This window comes from Trachurus japonicus, chromosome 21 (genome assembly GCF_045865225.1).
Source record: "Trachurus japonicus isolate A0001 chromosome 21, Traja_1.0".
Lineage (NCBI taxonomy): Eukaryota > Metazoa > Chordata > Actinopteri > Carangiformes > Carangidae > Trachurus > Trachurus japonicus.
This window is the reverse complement of record NC_140927.1, coordinates 29,920,595-29,941,279: the sequence shown is the minus strand read 5'-3', so window position 1 is coordinate 29,941,279 and position 20,685 is coordinate 29,920,595. Positions and strand designations below refer to the sequence as shown.

General features: G+C 44.3%; 2 protein-coding genes, 1 long non-coding RNA gene and 1 pseudogene across 3 annotated transcripts in view; all 4 read left to right on the top strand.

Annotated features, from left to right (window-relative positions):
- LOC146965504 (uncharacterized) overlaps positions 1 to 20,685 on the top strand; it is a 518,674-nt gene that overhangs the window by 105,747 nt on the left and 392,242 nt on the right. The window lies entirely within an intron of this gene.
- Positions 11 to 1,268, top strand: LOC146965526 (trace amine-associated receptor 13c-like). Its single transcript, XM_085764409.1, has 2 exons — positions 11 to 197; positions 418 to 1,268. Exons 1-2 carry the CDS (start codon positions 13 to 15, stop codon positions 1,232 to 1,234), a joined length of 1,002 nt encoding a protein of 333 aa, XP_085620535.1. The 5' UTR covers positions 11 to 12; the 3' UTR covers positions 1,235 to 1,268.
- LOC146965525 (trace amine-associated receptor 13c-like) lies at positions 10,264 to 11,531 on the top strand (annotated as a pseudogene).
- On the top strand, positions 16,882 to 18,150 carry LOC146965524 (trace amine-associated receptor 13c-like). Its single transcript, XM_085764545.1, has 2 exons — positions 16,882 to 17,063; positions 17,300 to 18,150. The coding sequence occupies exons 1-2, from the start codon at positions 16,882 to 16,884 to the stop codon at positions 18,114 to 18,116; spliced, it is 999 nt and encodes a 332-aa protein (XP_085620671.1). The 3' UTR covers positions 18,117 to 18,150.

The window sequence follows — 20,685 nt, the reverse complement described above, 5'->3', positions numbered from 1 at the left end:
TTTCTGATGTTAATGATAATGATGATGAAAACCCTAGAAGAAGCTGAGCTCTGTTTTCCCCAACTCCTCAACTACTCCTGCAGAAGGACCATGCGTCCTCACTCTGTATCTGTGCTCACTTATGTCATACTGCCATCCATCTCTCTGCTCACTGTGACTCTCAACCTGCTGGTCATCATCTCCATCTCTCACTTCAAGTACAGACACAAACAGTTATTTTATCAAGTGTAGTTATGTTTGTGTGTGTGTTTTGATCTGGTTTTATCTCCTATAGACATACATTTCAGTGCTGATTTCTGCTTTTACGTTTGGATCATGTTATATGTGATAATGTGCAGACAGTAATACCTATATATTTTATCAGTACAGAGCAATATTTTGGTGTTCAATCTGCTGTATGTTGCTCTCCTTCTCCAGGCAGCTCCACACTCCCACCAACCTCCTCCTCCTCTCTCTGGCTGTCTCAGATTTCTTCGTGGGTCTCCTCATGTCTTTTCAGATTATCCTCATAGACGGCTGCTGGTTCCTCGGTGACCTCATGTGCAGCCTGTATTATGTCATAGACTACATTATCACCTCTGCCTCAATAGGAACCATGGTGCTCATATCTGTTGACCGCTATGTGGCCATTTGTGATCCCATGCATTACCCCATCAAAGTCACTCAAAAAAGAGTTCAGGTGTGTGTTTGTGTGTGTTGGTCGTGTGCTGCTTTCTGTCACAGTCTGCTGCTGAAGGACAACCTGAAACAACCAGGCAGGTACAACTCCTGCTCTGGAGAGTGTGTGGTTATTATTGATCACGCTGCTGGAGTCGCTGATCTGTTTTTGTCTTTTATTGGTCCTGTCAGTGTCATCATAGTTCTGTACATGAGAGTGTTTGTTGTTGCCGTGTCTCAGGCTCGCGTCATGCGCTCTCACATTGCAGCTGTCACAATCCAGTGTTCAGTCAAAGTAACTGCTGTGAAATCTGAGGTGAAAGCAGCGAGGACTCTGGGCATTGTTATAGTTGTGTTTCTGATTTGTCTCTGCCCATATTTTTGTGTTGCACTCACTGGCCAGGACACCTTACTCAATGCTTCATCTGCTTCCTTTGTAATATGTCTGTTCTATTTCAACTCCTGTCTGAACCCTGTCATCTACGCCTTCTTCTATCCCTGGTTTAGAAAGTCTATCAAACTCATTGTGACACTTCAAATATTGGAGCCTGGCTCCTGTGAGGCCAGGATATCATAGATAGAGTTGAACCACTGAATCCTGAGATGCATTTAAGTCAAAGTCAAATACACATACACTTAAGGATCCTCATTCACACACTGTTGGTATTTTTAATTCATACCAATATGTTGAACAGAGTTGTTTCAGTGACAAAGGAAATTGAAATATGTAGGAAAAATTATTTATTTCATGTAGTGTAAATTTGGTAACACTTTACTTGAAGGTACCGTCATAAGAGTGACATGACACTGTCATAACAGTGTCATGTCACAGTCATAAACGTGTCATAAACATTAAGTCAATGTCATTAAACATTTATGACTGTTGTCATTAAGTGTCATTCGTTTTTGTAATGACAAGTTGACATTATTTTGGTTGTCTTGATTATGACACCTTGACATTAATCAAGGTGACATAACTAGAAGTCGTCTTTGTCATGACAACTTGACATTAAATTTGTTTGGGATGTCCTTATTATGACAACTTGACATTACTCAAAGTGACATTACCAGAAAAGGGCCTTGTCATGACAACTTGACATTAATGAAATATTTTCTGTTTAGTTGACATAATGATTATTAATTAGATGTGCAAGGTTACAGAACAAATCTAGCACTTGGTCATTGTTGTTTGACAGGATGTGGACAGGATACCCAAAACTGACTGTCATGACACCATTATGACAGTGTAATGAAGAAATTCTCTGACCTCAAGTAAAGTGGTAGCATTTTTATTTGTCATTAACATATCATGAAGGATAAACTGACTGTCATGACACAATCATACAATGTAATGAAGATATTCTGTGACCTCAAGTAAAGTGGTAGCATTTTTATTTGTCATTAACATATCATGAAGGATAAACTGACTGTCATGACACAATTATGACAATGTAATAATTTTTTCACATCACGTAAAACAGAAATCAAACATTTTTGAAAGCTTGAAATTATAAAAACAATTATACTGACAATAAATAAAAAACAAATATATAATAACAGTGTCTAAAAAACATAAATAAATCATTCGATTTCCAGGTGGAATTTTATGTCAAGGCATGCCTTGACCTCAGCTGCAGCGCTGCAGTTGTAGCCGGGACGGTCTGCAGGCCCCGGCTACACTGGTTGTGTTCTGACCCAGGGGTGGGTTCACACTCCGGTGTATTCCTGTATGATGGCGACATAAAACAAAATGAATGTGAGTGAATCTTCTCCTACCACAAAATAAATAAAATACATTTAGCAAGTACACTAGTACATGGAGGACACACTACCACATGCACACCACACACACACTCACTCACACACACACACACACACACACACACACAGACACGTACAGGGAGAAATCGCGGCAAAATAACTTTCTCTCTCCTGCTCAAAACGGTTCTTAAAACACGCTACTCGACAGAAAACACCACAAACACATCTCCAAACAGTTTTACATTAACATTCTTTCGATAAATTAGCATTAAAACTCATCAAATGTAACTTTTTCGTCCTGGAGCCTAGACTACATTACCTCAATCAGTCAGGAACAGCGCAGACTGACGAGAGGGAGGGAAGGGAGCTACATGCGTCATATCAACGAACTTTCAAAATAAAAGCTTGGACTTGTAAAAATGAAAGAAATCCAAAAATAAATCCACAAAAATTAAATTGTTGAATTATAGTAACAAAAATCCCTATGTAAAGCAGTATAATTCAAACTTTCATGGATTTATTTTTGTATTTCTTTCATTTTTACTAGTCCAAGCTTTTATTTTGAAAATTCGCGGATATGACGCATGTAGCTCCCTTCTCTCGTCAGTCTGCACTGTTCCTGACTGATTGAGGTAATGTAGTCTAGGCTCCGGGACTAAAAAGTTACATTTGATGAGTTTTAATGCTAATTTATCGAAAGAATGTTAATGTAAAACTGTTTGGAGATGTGTTTGTGGTGTTTTCTGTCGAGTAGCATGTTTTAAGAACCGTTTTGAGCAGGAGAGAGAAAGTTATTTTGCCGCAATTTCTCACTGTGCGTGTCTCTGTGTGTGTGTGTGTGTGTGTGTGTGTGTGTGTGTGCGTGCGTGAGTGAGTGTGTGTGTGGTGTGCATGTGGTAGTGCGTCCTCCATGTACTAGTGTACTTGCTAAATGTATTTTATTTATTTTGTGGTAGGAGAAGATTCACTCACATCCATTTTGTTTTATGTCGCCATCATACAGGAATACACCGGAGTGTGAACCCACCCCTGGGTCAGAACACAACCAGTGTAGCCGGGGCCTGCAGACCGTCCCGGCTGCAGCGCTGCAGCTGAAGTCAAGGCATGCCTTGACATAAAATTCCACCTGGAAATTGAATGATTTATTTATGTTGTTTTTTTAATGGTTTTTAGACACTGTTATTATATATTTTTTATTTTATTTATTGTCAGTATAATTGTGTTTATAATTTCAAGCTTTCAAAAATGTTTGATTTCTGTTTTACATGATGTGAAAAAATTATTACATTGTCATAATTGTGTCATGACAGTCAGTTTATCCTTCATGATATGTTAATGACAAATAAAAATGCTACCACTTTACTTGAGGTCACAGAATATCTTCATTACATTGTCATGATTGTGTCATGACAGTCAGTTTATCCTTCATGATACGTTAATGACATATAAAAATGCTACCACTTTACTTGAGGTCACAGAATATCTTCATTACATTGTCATGATTGTGTCATGACAGTCAGTTTATCCTTCATGATATGTTAATGACATATAAAAATGCTACCACTTTACTTGAGGTCACAGAATATCTTCATTACATTGTCATGATTGTGTCATGACAGTCAGTTTATCCTTCATGATATGTTAATGACAAATAAAAATGCTACCACTTTACTTGAGGTCAGAGAATTTCTTCATTACACTGTCATAATGGTGTCATGACAGTCAGTTTTGGGTATCCTGTCCACATCCTGTCAAACAACAATGACCAAGTGCTAGATTTGTTCTGTAACCTTGCACATCTAATTAATAATCATTATGTCAACTAAACAGAAAATATTTCATTAATGTCAAGTTGTCATGACAAGGCCCTTTTCTGGTAATGTCACTTTGAGTAATGTCAAGTTGTCATAATAAGGACATCCCAAACAAATTTAATGTCAAGTTGTCATGACAAAGACGACTTCTAGTTATGTCACCTTGATTAACTCATTGAGTGCCAACCACGTAATTTCTCGTTTTTCGTTCCCATGCGTTGAGTGCCAAAAACGAAATTTTTCGTTTTTTGCTTTTTTTTTAAATTATGAAAATAGACACTTTAATACACATCATATGTAAATTTGGGGACTCTACGACGAGGAGAACTGAAATAGATGACGATCAAAGTCACATGACAGCTCATGATCTGGAAGTTTTTATCATAACTCAGCTTCTGCAAACGGAGTTCTGCATGCAGATGCAGCGCAGCTGCTCCGCTGCTGCTCCGCTGCTGCTCCGCTCTCACCTGCGAGGCTGCAGCAGCTGGGAGCTGAACCAGGAAGCTCTCAGCCCACTGTCCCGCCCGGTCTTCATCTGGAGCAACACCGTGTCCTCCCCAAAGTCCTCCCGCGGTAAAATCTGATGGTCTCTGGACCAAAGCAGACCGGCACCACCGACCCGTACCCCAGAAGGACCCCGACCACCGGCGGGACCGGTGTTCGCGAGCCGCTGTGGCCGGCAGAGCCTCACGTTCCGCGGCGAGAGGCTGTGACACGGCACGGTGCGTCTGTGTTATTGCTGTTTAGTGGCGCCCCCCCCCGCCCCCGATGGTGGTTTTGTGAATAGAACAACAATTGTTGTGTATATTTATCTTATACGAGCCCTTTGATCCAGAAATGCGAGTGTCTGAAGAGCGACAGACACAAACAGCGCACCTTTCATAAAAGACGCTCTATCTCCTTTTCTAGAAAAAAAGGAGGGATTTTGGTGAAACCCAGCCATGTTTAGCTTGACTTTTCTCAGGAACGGAGGCACGTAGAAACAAACGGTTTGTGGCCATTTGAAGGATAAAGTTAAACCTTTCAAATGAGCTACAGTATGTGTTGGTGGCAATAATATAGAATACACTATGGCTCTAAAATAAAAAGTCAAATATGGTCTAATTTGCCGGTACACTTGACTAAAACTTTGGAAAGGAGCGCGGCACTCAATGAGTTAATGTCAAGGTGTCATAATCAAGACAACCAAAATAATGTCAACTTGTCATTACAAAAACGAATGACACTTAATGACAACAGTCATAAATGTTTAATGACATTGACTTAATGTTTATGACACGTTTATGACTGTGACATGACACTGTTATGACAATGTCATGTCACTCTTATGACGGTACCTTCAAGTAAAGTGTTACCGTAAATTTAAAGCTCCATGAGCCAGGTTTCCAATTCTTTGCATTCATATTATATGAGCTCTACTGCATTCATTTTAAAACAGTGACAGGCATCTTCAGATACTGTAGTCTTTTCTATGTAAAAACAACAAAAAAAGGAATAGTAAGTGTCATAAATAAACATGCACAACAAGACCCCATATTTGTATTTTTATTTGCCTTGTTTGTGTATTGTGCATTGTGTATATATAATTCACACAATCTTTAGCCCTTTTTAAGTAAATGAGGCAAATGTGGAAACTTGTAAAAGCCTAATGACCTGATGAAATTTTGGTAACACTTTACTTGACAGGTGGGAGCATAGCACATTCATAAGACCTTTAAGGTGTGCGTAATGGAATTCACAACGGCTTCAAAAAGCATTCATACATGGGGTTACATTGCTATGGAATAACAAACTGGGATATTATTTTTCAAAATAAAAGTCCCCTAATTGCACCTGGAAATAAAAGAACAAAATACCCCTATTTAGCATTAAGCAGCCATCGTTAGTTAGGCTATTAAGACATGGATTAAATGTGAAAACAATGTTATGTCATGGAACACATCACACAGCAAATTAATGTATCGTTGTCTGATCAATTACATCAACAACACCAGAAACTCTGCTATGTCCATCAATGTCCAAATCCTGTCGTTGGAAGCAGCAGCAGCAACCCCAGACCCCCTCGATCAACCCACCTGCCCACGGAGATACGCCCCTTCTAGGGGTCCCGCCTGGCACGGGGGGGGACCCCTTTCCATTAAGCGGGCTAAAAGAGCAGCACAGACCTCGTTCAGGCCTGTCAGCAGCTTTCCTGTCCCTGCTCTGCTGCAACCACCACCTGTGCCAGCTGAGCCGCAGCTGCCTCTAGTCCCTTCTCTGGCTGTTTCGCACCCTCCACGTCCCCTACCTGCTGTGCGGCAGTTATCAGACCAGTCCCTGAAGCCCCTGAAGCCCCTGCAGCCCAGCTGCCCAGCCCCGGCCTCTCAGCAGCTCAGCTCCTCGGCCTCTCAACAGCCCACAGCCCTGCCATGTGCCTTGTTGGTGGTCCGGTCGACTCATGCTCCCTGTGCTTCGTGGTTGGTCAGGCCACCTCCACAGCTGCAGCATTCTCGGGCGCCACTCCAGTTCCAGCGTCACGGGTGACGGGTCCCGGCAGACACCACTCCTGTTCCGGCGTTAGGGGTCCCGTCGGACGCCACTAGTGTTCCCCTTGTCCAGCTGGCCGAGTGTCCGGCCCCTGTTTCCAGTGTCGAGCCTGCAGAGTGCCTAGCTCCTGTTTCCTGTGTCCGGCCAGAGGCCCATCTGGTGTCGAGCAGTTGGCGTGCTCAACCCCTGTTTCCAGCGTCCAGCAGGAGGCCAGTCTGGCCCCCGCCTCCAGCCGGTGGTCTACTCAACACCGGTCGGCATCGTCCAGCCAGTTGCCCACCAGGTTCCTGTCACCAGTGTCCAGCTGCTAGGACAGCTCACCCCTGCCCTTGGACTGCAGTCGGCGGTCCGCCTATCCCTGGGTCGTTGGTGGGCGGTCCGCCTCCCTCCTGGTCTCCAGACCCGCAAGCAGCATTGCCCTCCTGCCAGGCCTCCAAAGAGGACTCGCCAGGGCTGACGTCCTCCTGCTCGGACACCGGGCCACCCTCTCAAGTCTCCATGCCCCTCTGCACAGCATTCCCCATGGTATCCTCACTGTCTTATTGTTTGTCCTATTCTCTGTGTTGCCCATTGTCTCTTGTCGCATCATTGTCACTATCCTTGTGGTCATCCTTGTTCCCTGTGTGTTCCTGTAGTCCCTGAGACTATTATTCGGTGAGAATAAAGACCTTTTTGTTCATACCCTGCTCATGAGTCTGCATTTGGGTCCAGCCTTCACCCTCAACCCTGACACCCACAAACAGCCTGCCATCCACTACTCCCATTATTAAGCTGGCCTGCTCTCCCTGCCTTCCCTCCCACCAGAAGCTGCCTTCATCAGGTCTTGTTAACCAATCAGAATACCCTGAGCTTGTCACAAAAGCACTGAAAGACCCTGCTTCCATTTCAAACAGATTATGTCTGTGAAGCTGGGTTTTCTGCAGTGACAGCACCAAAACAAGATTACAGAGTACACTGGACATAAGGAACAAACTTTGGGTGTCGCTGTTTCCCATCACAAACAGCGTGACTTGCTGGTAGTGAAAACAATCGAACATGTTTAGAACCCCTAAAGAGATGACCTAACCATTTCAACTTCCTTGTCGATGTGTGTGTGTGTGGGGGGGTGTGGGGATATAAATCGATGGTGTGTCTGAGAGCTTCAGACGGCTGCAGACAGAGCTCAGCAGCTCCTCAGTTTCTCTTTCTGATGTTAATGATAATGATGATGAAAACCCTAGAAGAAGCTGAGCTCTGTTTTCCCCAACTCCTCAACTACTCCTGCAGAAGGACCATGCGTCCTCACTCTGTATCTGTGCTCACTTATGTCATACTGCCATCCATCTCTCTGCTCACTGTGACTCTCAACCTGCTGGTCATCATCTCCATCTCTCACTTCAAGTACAGACACAAACAGTTATTTTATCAAGTGTAGTTATGTTTGTGTGTGTGTTTTGATCTGGTTTTATCTCCTATAGACATACATTTCAGTGCTGATTTCTGCTTTTACGTTTGGATCATGTTATATGTGATAATGTGCAGACAGTAATACCTATATATTTTATCAGTACAGAGCAATATTTTGGTGTTCAATCTGCTGTATGTTGCTCTCCTTCTCCAGGCAGCTCCACACTCCCACCAACCTCCTCCTCCTCTCTCTGGCTGTCGATCGACTCGTCAGGGCAGCACAGGCCTCGTCCAGGCCTGTTAGCCGCTTTCCTGTCCCTGCTCTGCTGCAACCACCACCTGCGCCAGCTGAGCCGCAGATGCCTCTTGTCCCTTCTCTGGCTGTGTCGCACCCTCCACGTCCCCTACCTGCTGTACGGCAGTCATCAGCCCAGTCCCTGAAGCCCCTGCAGCCCAGCTGCCCGGCCCCGGCCTCTCAGCAGCTCAGCTCCTCGGCCTTTCAACAGCCCACATCCCTGCCATGTGCCTCGTTGGCGGTCCGGCCGACTCCTGCTCCCCGTGTTTCGTTGGTGGTCAGGCCACCTCCAGAGCTGCAGCATTCTCAGGCGCCACTCCAGTTCCGGCAGACTCCACTCCAGTTCCAGCGTCGGGGGTCCCGGCAGACCCTACTCCTTTTCTGGCATCGGGGGTCCCGGCTGACGCCACTCCTGTTCAGGCAGACTCCACTCCTGTTCCGGTGTCGGGGGTCCCGGTGGACACCACAAGTGTTCCCCTTGTCCAGTTGGCTGAGTATCCTGCTCCTCTTTCCCGTGTCAGGCCGGAGGCCTGTCCGGTCCCTGTCTCCAGCCTCCAACTGGTGGTCTGCCCGACACCGGTCGACATCATCCAGCCAGTTGCCCGCCAGGTTCCTGTCACCAGTGTCCAACTGCCAGCACAGCTCACCTCAGTCGACAGTCCGCCTATCTCTGGGTTGTTGGTGGGCGGTTCGCCTCCCTCCTGGTCTCCAGACCCGCAAGCGACATCGCCCTCCTGCCGGGCCTCCAAAAAGGACTCACCAGGGCCGACGTCATCCTGCTTGGACACCGGGCTGACCCCCAGACTCTCTGTGCTCTCCTGCCCGACCTCCGGCCCGTCCCCCAAACTCTGCCCAGCCTCTCCCCAGAATCCCTACGCCCCTCTGCTCGGCCTCCAGGCCTCCCTGCCGAGTCTCCGTGCCCCTCTGCCCAGCATTCCCCATGGTATCTTCGTCTTATTGTTGTCCTTGTTTTTTTGTCCTATCCTCTGTGTTGCCCATTGTCTCTTGTCGTGTCATTGTCACTATCCTTGTGTTCATCCTTGTTCCCTGTGTGTTCCTGTCATCCCTGAGACAATTATTCGGTGAGAATGAAGACCTTTTCGTCCATACCCTGCTCATGAGTCTGCATTTGGGTCCAGCCTTCGCCCTCAACCCTGACACCCACAAAACAGTCTGTCATCCATTACTCCCATTAAGCTGGCCTGCTCTCCCTGCCTTCCCTTCCACCAGAAGCTGCCTTCATCAGCTCTTGTTAACCAAGCAGAATACCCTGAGATTGTCACAAAAGCACTGAAAAACTATGCTTCCATTTCAAACAGATTATCTCTATATCTCAATATTGAAAAGACAAATAAATCTGATTGACAAGAGCTGTGACACTGTTTACGCAGAGAAGGTGGTAAACTTCAAGTAAAGGTGTGGACTGTTCGTCCACCTCAAGGTCTAACTGTCCATCTTTACAGCTTGAGCACTTGGTGTGGAAGTTAGTATGCACAGTGACAGCACAAAAACAAGATTACAGAGTACACTGGCCATAAGGAACAAACTTCGGGTGTCGCTAAACAAGATTACAGAGTACACTGGCCATAAGGAACAAACTTCGGGTGTCGCTGTTTCCCATCACAAACACTGTGACTGGTTGGTGGTGATAAAAATCAAAAATGTTTAGAACCCCTAAAGAGATGACCGAACCATTTCAACTTCCTTTTCGATGTGTGTGTGTGTGTGTGTGTGTGTGGGGCGGGGGGTATAAATCGATGACGTGTCGTAGAGCTTCAGACGAGCTCAGCAGCTCCTTAGCTCCTTTTTCTGATGATAATACTAATGATGATGATGAAAACCCCTGAAGAAGCTGAGCTCTGCTTTCCACAACTACTCAACTCCTCCTGCAGGAGGACCATGCGTCCTCACTCTGTGTCTGTGCTCACTTATACCATACTGTCGTCCATCTCTCTGCTCACTGTGACCCTCAACCTGCTGGTCATCGTCTCCATCTCCCACTTCAAGTACAGACACAAACAGTTATTTCATCAAGTGTAGTTATGTTTGTGTCCGTGTGTTTTGATCTGGTTTTATCTGCTAGACGTACATTTCAGTGATAATTTCTGCTTTTACCCATCTATTATATGTGATAATGTGGAGACAGTAATACCCATGATGCTCCTCTTTTAAGTATAACCATATATTTTATCAGTGTTCAATCTGCTGTATGTTGCTGTATGTTGCTCTCCTTCCTCTCCAGGCAGCTCCACACTCCCACCAACCTCCTCCTCCTCTCTCTGGCTATCTCAGATTTCTTCGTGGGTTTCCTCATGTCTTTTCAGATTATCCTCATAGACGGCTGCTGGTTCCTTGGTGACTTCATGTGCAGCCTGAATCATGTCATAGACTACATTATCACCGCTGCCTCAATAGGAACCATGGTGCTCATATCTATTGACCGCTATGTGGCCATTTGTGATCCCTGCATTACCCCATCAAAGTCACTCAGAAAAGAGTTCAAGTGTGCATTTGTGTGTGTTGGTTGTGTGCTGCTTTCTGTCACAGTCTGCTGCTGAAGGACAACCTGAAACAACCAGGCAGGTACAACTCCTGCTCTGGAGAGTGTGTGGTTATTATTGATCACGTTGCTGGAGTCGCTGATCTGTTTTTGTCTTTTATTGGTCCTGTCAGTGTCATCATAGTTCTGTACATGAGAGTGTTTGTTGTTGCCGTGTCTCAGGCTCGCACCATGCGCTCTCACATTGCAGCTGTCACAATCCAGTGTTCAGTTGAAGTAGTTTCTGTGAGATCTGAGGTGAAAGCAGCGAGGACTCTGGGCGTTGTTATAGTTGTGTTTCTGATTTGTCTCTGCCCATATTTTTGTGTTGCACTCACTGGCCAGGACACCTTACTCAATGCTTCATCTGCTTCCTTTGTAATATGTCTGTTCTATTTCAACTCCTGTTTGAACCCTGTTATCTACGCCTTCTTCTATCCCTGGTTTAGAAAATCCATCAAACTCATTGTGACACTTCAAATATTGGAGCCTGGCTCCTGTGAGGCCAGGATATCATAGATAGAGTTAAGCAACTGAATCCTGAGATGCATTTAAGTCAAAGTCAAATACACATACAGTACACTTAAGGATCCTCATCCACACACTGTTGGTATTTTTAATTCATACCAATACGTTGTGTCAGTGACAAAAAATTGAAATATGTAGGAAAAATAATTTATTTCATGTAGTGTACATTTAAAGCTCCATGAGCCAGGTTTCCAATTCTTTGCATTCATATTATATGAGCTCTACTGCATTCATTTTAAAACAGTGACGGGCATCATCAGATAGGCTACTGTAGTCTTTTCTATGTAAAAACAACAACAAAAAAGGAATAGTAAGTGTCATAAATAAACATGCACAACAGGACCCTGTGTTTGTATTTGTATTTGCCTTGTTTGTGTATTGTGCATTGTGTATATATAATTCACACAATCTTTAGCCCTTTTTAATTAAAGGACAATTCCAGGCGAATTCAACTCGGGGGTGTATTTTCCTATCATTTTAGGTCTAAAAGAAGGAAACTGAAGATTTAATCGCTCCTGTTTTGCGGTAGTTGCGTCTGTCCCCGCATCGCCACGGCAGCAATGAATGGGAGTGGATGTAAGTTCCGCTGTTTAGGCTTTTTACATCCCTCAAAGCCGCAATTTTTTTCCACAGACAGCGTCAGATGGCTACTCAAACATGCACCGAGAAGTTTATTTACTTCAAGCAAAGCCGACATGTTTGTAAAACTAGATCTAATTCAAAGTCTCCCTGAGTCTCGCGCGAGACCCAGATGCCGTGCGCGGTGTGTTCAGGAGCAGTGGGAAAGCTCCCGTTTGTGTCATAAACACAGGAATATCAACTCTTGACTTGCTTCAAGTAAAAAAAACTTCTTGGCGCATGTTTGAGTAGCCACCTGATGCTGCCTGTGGAAAAAAATGTACACTTCAAGCAAGTAAAGAGTTGATATGTGCCCCCCCTCCTAGGGGGGGCACAATAAGCGTTTAAATTTAAAAACTTTAAAAATTCCTACCAAACCAACGGTAGATGCTACAGTTTTGAAACGTCACCACAATGTAGCCTCAATACTGCTGAAACTTTTGTCAACTTAAACTCATTACAAATTACAAAGTCCATCACTCTGTTTTTTTCAATAACTGTAAAACTTTTAAAATGTATCTCCTCCCACAATTTTTGCTCAATTGTCACCAAACTTGCTACAGAGCATCTCCAGACTGTCCTCCATAAAACTTGTTTCTCGGATTTTTGATTAAGCAAAAATTGAGCCTACAGTGCATGAAAACGTTTGACTGTAAACACTACTGTAAACATATACCATCAAATTCTTGCTAAATACATTTTCAATCTTCCTGAAAAAAAATGACAATATTCTGGAGTCATGGTTGATGAAGTTTGGCAAATATCAGAATTTTAATTCAAAAACTGAATTTTTGAGAACATTTTGAATTCTGTTCTCATGGGAACAACTGCAGTCAATGTGAGAGTGGAATTTTTAAACATCATACTTTCTCTTATGAAGCAAAACACTTATCATTAAAAACAAATCACCAACATTTCCATGCTGTCAAGATGCAATTTATGTATTATCAGATTTTTGTTTAGATAACTGAATTTCTGACATTTTGACCATTTCATCACAACAGCTGCCCGGGCACTGACTCCATGAGTGGATAAGTGAAGCTACACAGCAGGTCTCACTACCAGCCAATTAGCTCAGCGAGTTAAGAGCTGGTTCTTGGTGTCAGAGATTGTGAATTTGAGACCCAGCAAGGGTGATGATGATGACAGATCAAAATGTCAGATGTCCTCAAGCTGTCTTGCTGTCTAGATGCAATTTATGTATTAACAGATTTTTGTTTTGCGATAACAGAATTTCTGACATTTTGACCATTTTTGAAATCTGCCTCTACAACAGCTGCCCGGACACTAACTCCCTGAGTCTATTTGAGAAGACACACACCATGTCTCACTTCCGGATAATTAGCTCAGTGAGTTAAGCGCTGGTTTGTGATGCGAGGGGATGTGGGTTCAAGACCCAGCAAGGGTGATGATGATAATGACACATCAAAATCCCAGAATCCTCATGGTGACATCACAGCAAACCTCTAAATTAAAAAAACAAAACAAATAGCTTGGACCGGACCATGGGCGAAAGCTCACTAAATTTTGCACAAAGGTCCAGTGTCATCTTCTTCTTTCTACTTCCAAGGAAATCATACTTCCCATGGGTGAAAACTCACCAAACCTTACAGAAATGTCCAACCCCATGCCAGATTCCATGTATTATCAGATTTTTGTTTAGATAACAGAATTTCTGACATTTTGACCATTTTCGAAATCTGCCTTGACAACAGCTGCCCGGGCATTGACTCCCTGAGTCGATAAATGAAGCTACACAGCAGGTCTCACTACCAGCCAATTAGCTCAGCGAGTTAGGAGCTGGTTCTTGGTGTCAGAGATTGTGAGTTCCAGACCCATCAAGGGTGATGATGATGACAGATCAAAATGTCAGAGGTCCTCAACACGAAACACAAGACAATTGTCCTATGGTGGCATCACAGCAAGCCTCTAAATTTAAAAATCCAAATAGCTTGGACTGGACCATGTGCGAAGGCTCCTAACATTTTAGAGTCACAGTAGATGTTTAACAAATACATATCATTATTTTACCTCAAAAACTGATTTTTCTTTTTACTGTGGTTTCAAATCTGCCTGCGCGACAGTAATGGCTTACTCAATTTGTGAAGCCACTGTTGAACTGCCACCTGTCAATTAGCTCAGTACGATAGACAACGGTCTTTGGTTCCCGAGGTTGTGGGTTCAATCCTCAACTGATGCAAATTGGACATTATAAGGTCAACTGTCTTCCTATTGTGGCAATACGAGGGTGTACTTATACTATGTTATATACTAAATTTGTCGCCAACAACGCCACCTTGGGTTAGGGCCCAAGGACCCGTACTAAAGGTCAACTATCACCTATCAAAGGACACTCAGGTTCGTTCACTCAGGGAGGGTAGGAGACGGAGTTCAATGATCACATACAAAAGTTTATTTAAAATTGATGACAAGGTTTGCAAAAAGGAAATTAATAAACAGGAGGCCCAGGAGAAGGGGATTGCAGGCTGAGGCTTACCGGCCGGAGGAGGGGTCAAAAGGGGGAAGGTGAAGCCAAAAGAAAAGGGAGAGCACCCCACTCACACAGCAAAAACGTGATGTGCACACAAAATAAATCTTGAACGGGGGTCACACACACACGGGGATCACCACCACCCAGGAGGACCACCACCACCACCGTCGGCCTTCAGCTCTAGGAGGGGGAAAGGAAAACACAATTAAGAGGGCTCTGTCAAACAAATCAATGATAAACTAATACAAATAAATTCCAAATGAAAACTAAATGAAGAAATTATACCATCAATCACATAACACATAACCAAAACAATATAACCAACCCTTGTCTACCTCCACATTCACACACACATACGCAGTCCAGGTGAGTGGCTGAAAGTCCAGGTAGAGCCCGTAGCAGCGCACACGAGCGGCAGCCAAACACACACACATACACCAACCGGCACCACGCACAGTAGCAGCGGGAGCAGGGTCAGTAACAGGAAGGAAGTCGGTCAGTAGGCCGACAGGACCCCGAACCAAGCCGAAGCAGCAAGGAGGGCAGAAACATAGTAGCAGCAGACTGGCAGCGAAGCAGCGGTAGCATGTAGCCGTGGCTAAATATCCATGACGGATAGTGCTCTTCTTACGCAGCTTTAGCGTCCAAAAACCCCGGTTCAGTCCGGTCACTCAACGTCCCCTCCAAAGAGGGAGAGGGGTGAAGAGGGTCGGCGTGGCGGGGGGGAGTAGGCCACCACGCGCCATACAACCGGCCGGCTACGCGCCGGTCGGCGGCAGTCAACGACCCATTATGTCGCCTCGACCGCGGCGGAGATGCCGGATCTGTGCTCTGCTGGGAGCAGCCATGCAACGACCTGTCAGTGGGCGGGCCGAAGAAGCAGGAAGCGAGAGGTCAGGAGGAGGGACACGACCTACCTTTATACTCTAGGCTTGAGCAACGATTGGCTACAAGCTAAAAAGGAGTGTCGGTGTAGCAGAACCCTGTGTTCAATATAACAGTGGTGCCTCATACCACTACACTATTCTCCTGCCAGTTGCCCGCCAGGTTCCTGTCACCAGTGTCCAACTGCCAGCACAGCTCACTTCAGTCGACAGTCCGCCTATCTCTGGGTTGTTGGTGGGCGGTTTGCCTCCCTCCTGGTCTCCAGACCCGCAAGCGACATCGCCCTCCTGCCGGGCCTCCAAAAAGGACTCACCAGGGCCGACGTCATCCTGCTTGGACACCGGGCTGACCCCCAGACTCTCTGTGCTCTCCTGCCCGACCTCCGGCCCGTCCCCCAAACTCTGCCCAGCCTCTCCCCAGAATCCCTACGCCCCTCTGCTCGGCCTCCAGGCCTCCCTGCCGAGTCTCCGTGCCCCTCTGCCCAGCATTCCCCATGGTATCTTCGTCTTATTGTTGTCCTTGTTTTTTTGTCCTATCCTCTGTGTTGCCCATTGTCTCTTGTCGTGTCATTGTCACTATCCTTGTGTTCATCCTTGTTCCCTGTGTGTTCCTGTCATCCCTGAGACAATTATTCGGTGAGAATGAAGACCTTTTCGTCCATACCCTGCTCATGAGTCTGCATTTGGGTCCAGCCTTCGCCCTCAACCCTGACACCCACAAAACAGTCTGTCATCCATTACTCCCATTAAGCTGGCCTGCTCTCCCTGCCTTCCCTTCCACCAGAAGCTGCCTTCATCAGCTCTTGTTAACCAAGCAGAATACCCTGAGATTGTCACAAAAGCACTGAAAAACTATGCTTCCATTTCAAACAGATTATCTCTATATCTCAATATTGAAAAGACAAATAAATCTGATTGACAAGAGCTGTGACACTGTTTACGCAGAGAAGGTGGTAAACTTCAAGTAAAGGTGTGGACTGTTCGTCCACCTCAAGGTCTAACTGTCCATCTTTACAGCTTGAGCACTTGGTGTGGAAGTTAGTATGCACAGTGACAGCACAAAAACAAGATTACAGAGTACACTGGCCATAAGGAACAAACTTCGGGTGTCGCTAAACAAGATTACAGAGTACACTGGCCATAAGGAACAAACTTCGGGTGTCGCTGTTTCCCATCACAAACACTGTGACTGGTTGGTGGTGATAAAAATCAAAAATGTTTAGAACCCCTAAAGAGATGACCGAACCATTTCAACTTCCTTTTCGATGTGTGTGTGTGTGTGTGTGTGTGTGTGTGGGGCGGGGGGTATAAATCGATGACGTGTCGTAGAGCTTCAGACGAGCTCAGCAGCTCCTTAGCTCCTTTTTCTGATGATAATACTAATGATGATGATGAAAACCCCTGAAGAAGCTGAGCTCTGCTTTCCACAACTACTCAACTCCTCCTGCAGGAGGACCATGCGTCCTCACTCTGTGTCTGTGCTCACTTATACCATACTGTCGTCCATCTCTCTGCTCACTGTGACCCTCAACCTGCTGGTCATCGTCTCCATCTCCCACTTCAAGTACAGACACAAACAGTTATTTCATCAAGTGTAGTTATGTTTGTGTCCGTGTGTTTTGATCTGGTTTTATCTGCTAGACGTACATTTCAGTGATAATTTCTGCTTTTACCCATCTATTATATGTGATAATGTGGAGACAGTAATACCCATGATGCTCCTCTTTTAAGTATAACCATATATTTTATCAGTGTTCAATCTGCTGTATGTTGCTGTATGTTGCTCTCCTTCCTCTCCAGGCAGCTCCACACTCCCACCAACCTCCTCCTCCTCTCTCTGGCTATCTCAGATTTCTTCGTGGGTTTCCTCATGTCTTTTCAGATTATCCTCATAGACGGCTGCTGGTTCCTTGGTGACTTCATGTGCAGCCTGAATCATGTCATAGACTACATTATCACCGCTGCCTCAATAGGAACCATGGTGCTCATATCTATTGACCGCTATGTGGCCATTTGTGATCCCCTGCATTACCCCATCAAAGTCACTCAGAAAAGAGTTCAAGTGTGCATTTGTGTGTGTTGGTTGTGTGCTGCTTTCTGTCACAGTCTGCTGCTGAAGGACAACCTGAAACAACCAGGCAGGTACAACTCCTGCTCTGGAGAGTGTGTGGTTATTATTGATCACGTTGCTGGAGTCGCTGATCTGTTTTTGTCTTTTATTGGTCCTGTCAGTGTCATCATAGTTCTGTACATGAGAGTGTTTGTTGTTGCCGTGTCTCAGGCTCGCACCATGCGCTCTCACATTGCAGCTGTCACAATCCAGTGTTCAGTTGAAGTAGTTTCTGTGAGATCTGAGGTGAAAGCAGCGAGGACTCTGGGCGTTGTTATAGTTGTGTTTCTGATTTGTCTCTGCCCATATTTTTGTGTTGCACTCACTGGCCAGGACACCTTACTCAATGCTTCATCTGCTTCCTTTGTAATATGTCTGTTCTATTTCAACTCCTGTTTGAACCCTGTTATCTACGCCTTCTTCTATCCCTGGTTTAGAAAATCCATCAAACTCATTGTGACACTTCAAATATTGGAGCCTGGCTCCTGTGAGGCCAGGATATCATAGATAGAGTTAAGCAACTGAATCCTGAGATGCATTTAAGTCAAAGTCAAATACACATACAGTACACTTAAGGATCCTCATCCACACACTGTTGGTATTTTTAATTCATACCAATACGTTGTGTCAGTGACAAAAAATTGAAATATGTAGGAAAAATAATTTATTTCATGTAGTGTACATTTAAAGCTCCATGAGCCAGGTTTCCAATTCTTTGCATTCATATTATATGAGCTCTACTGCATTCATTTTAAAACAGTGACGGGCATCATCAGATAGGCTACTGTAGTCTTTTCTATGTAAAAACAACAACAAAAAAGGAATAGTAAGTGTCATAAATAAACATGCACAACAGGACCCTGTGTTTGTATTTGTATTTGCCTTGTTTGTGTATTGTGCATTGTGTATATATAATTCACACAATCTTTAGCCCTTTTTAATTAAAGGACAATTCCAGGCGAATTCAACTCGGGGGTGTATTTTCCTATCATTTTAGGTCTAAAAGAAGGAAACTGAAGATTTAATCGCTCCTGTTTTGCGGTAGTTGCGTCTGTCCCCGCATCGCCACGGCAGCAATGAATGGGAGTGGATGTAAGTTCCGCTGTTTAGGCTTTTTACATCCCTCAAAGCCGCAATTTTTTTCCACAGACAGCGTCAGATGGCTACTCAAACATGCACCGAGAAGTTTATTTACTTCAAGCAAAGCCGACATGTTTGTAAAACTAGATCTAATTCAAAGTCTCCCTGAGTCTCGCGCGAGACCCAGATGCCGTGCGCGGTGTGTTCAGGAGCAGTGGGAAAGCTCCCGTTTGTGTCATAAACACAGGAATATCAACTCTTGACTTGCTTCAAGTAAAAAAAACTTCTTGGCGCATGTTTGAGTAGCCACCTGATGCTGCCTGTGGAAAAAAATGTACACTTCAAGCAAGTAAAGAGTTGATATGTGCCCCCCCTCCTAGGGGGGGCACAATAAGCGTTTAAATTTAAAAACTTTAAAAATTCCTACCAAACCAACGGTAGATGCTACAGTTTTGAAACGTCACCACAATGTAGCCTCAATACTGCTGAAACTTTTGTCAACTTAAACTCATTACAAATTACAAAGTCCATCACTCTGTTTTTTTCAATAACTGTAAAACTTTTAAAATGTATCTCCTCCCACAATTTTTGCTCAATTGTCACCAAACTTGCTACAGAGCATCTCCAGACTGTCCTCCATAAAACTTGTTTCTCGGATTTTTGATTAAGCAAAAATTGAGCCTACAGTGCATGAAAACGTTTGACTGTAAACACTACTGTAAAACATATACCATCAAATTCTTGCTAAATACATTTTCAATCTTCCTGAAAAAAAATGACAATATTCTGGAGTCATGGTTGATGAAGTTTGGCAAATATCAGAATTTTAATTCAAAAACTGAATTTTTGAGAACATTTTGAATTCTGTTCTCATGGGAACAACTGCAGTCAATGTGAGAGTGGAATTTTTAAACATCATACTTTCTCTTATGAAGCAAAACACTTATCATTAAAAACAAATCACCAACATTTCCATGCTGTCAAGATGCAATTTATGTATTATCAGATTTTTGTTTAGATAACTGAATTTCTGACATTTTGACCATTTCATCACAACAGCTGCCCGGGCACTGACTCCATGAGTGGATAAGTGAAGCTACACAGCAGGTCTCACTACCAGCCAATTAGCTCAGCGAGTTAAGAGCTGGTTCTTGGTGTCAGAGATTGTGAATTTGAGACCCAGCAAGGGTGATGATGATGACAGATCAAAATGTCAGATGTCCTCAAGCTGTCTTGCTGTCTAGATGCAATTTATGTATTAACAGATTTTTGTTTTGCGATAACAGAATTTCTGACATTTTGACCATTTTTGAAATCTGCCTCTACAACAGCTGCCCGGACACTAACTCCCTGAGTCTATTTGAGAAGACACACACCATGTCTCACTTCCGGATAATTAGCTCAGTGAGTTAAGCGCTGGTTTGTGATGCGAGGGGATGTGGGTTCAAGACCCAGCAAGGGTGATGATGATAATGACACATCAAAATCCCAGAATCCTCATGGTGACATCACAGCAAACCTCTAAATTAAAAAAACAAAACAAATAGCTTGGACCGGACCATGGGCGAAAGCTCACTAAATTTTGCACAAAGGTCCAGTGTCATCTTCTTCTTTCTACTTCCAAGGAAATCATACTTCCCATGGGTGAAAACTCACCAAACCTTACAGAAATGTCCAACCCCATGCCAGATTCCATGTATTATCAGATTTTTGTTTAGATAACAGAATTTCTGACATTTTGACCATTTTCGAAATCTGCCTTGACAACAGCTGCCCGGGCATTGACTCCCTGAGTCGATAAATGAAGCTACACAGCAGGTCTCACTACCAGCCAATTAGCTCAGCGAGTTAGGAGCTGGTTCTTGGTGTCAGAGATTGTGAGTTCCAGACCCATCAAGGGTGATGATGATGACAGATCAAAATGTCAGAGGTCCTCAACACGAAACACAAGACAATTGTCCTATGGTGGCATCACAGCAAGCCTCTAAATTTAAAA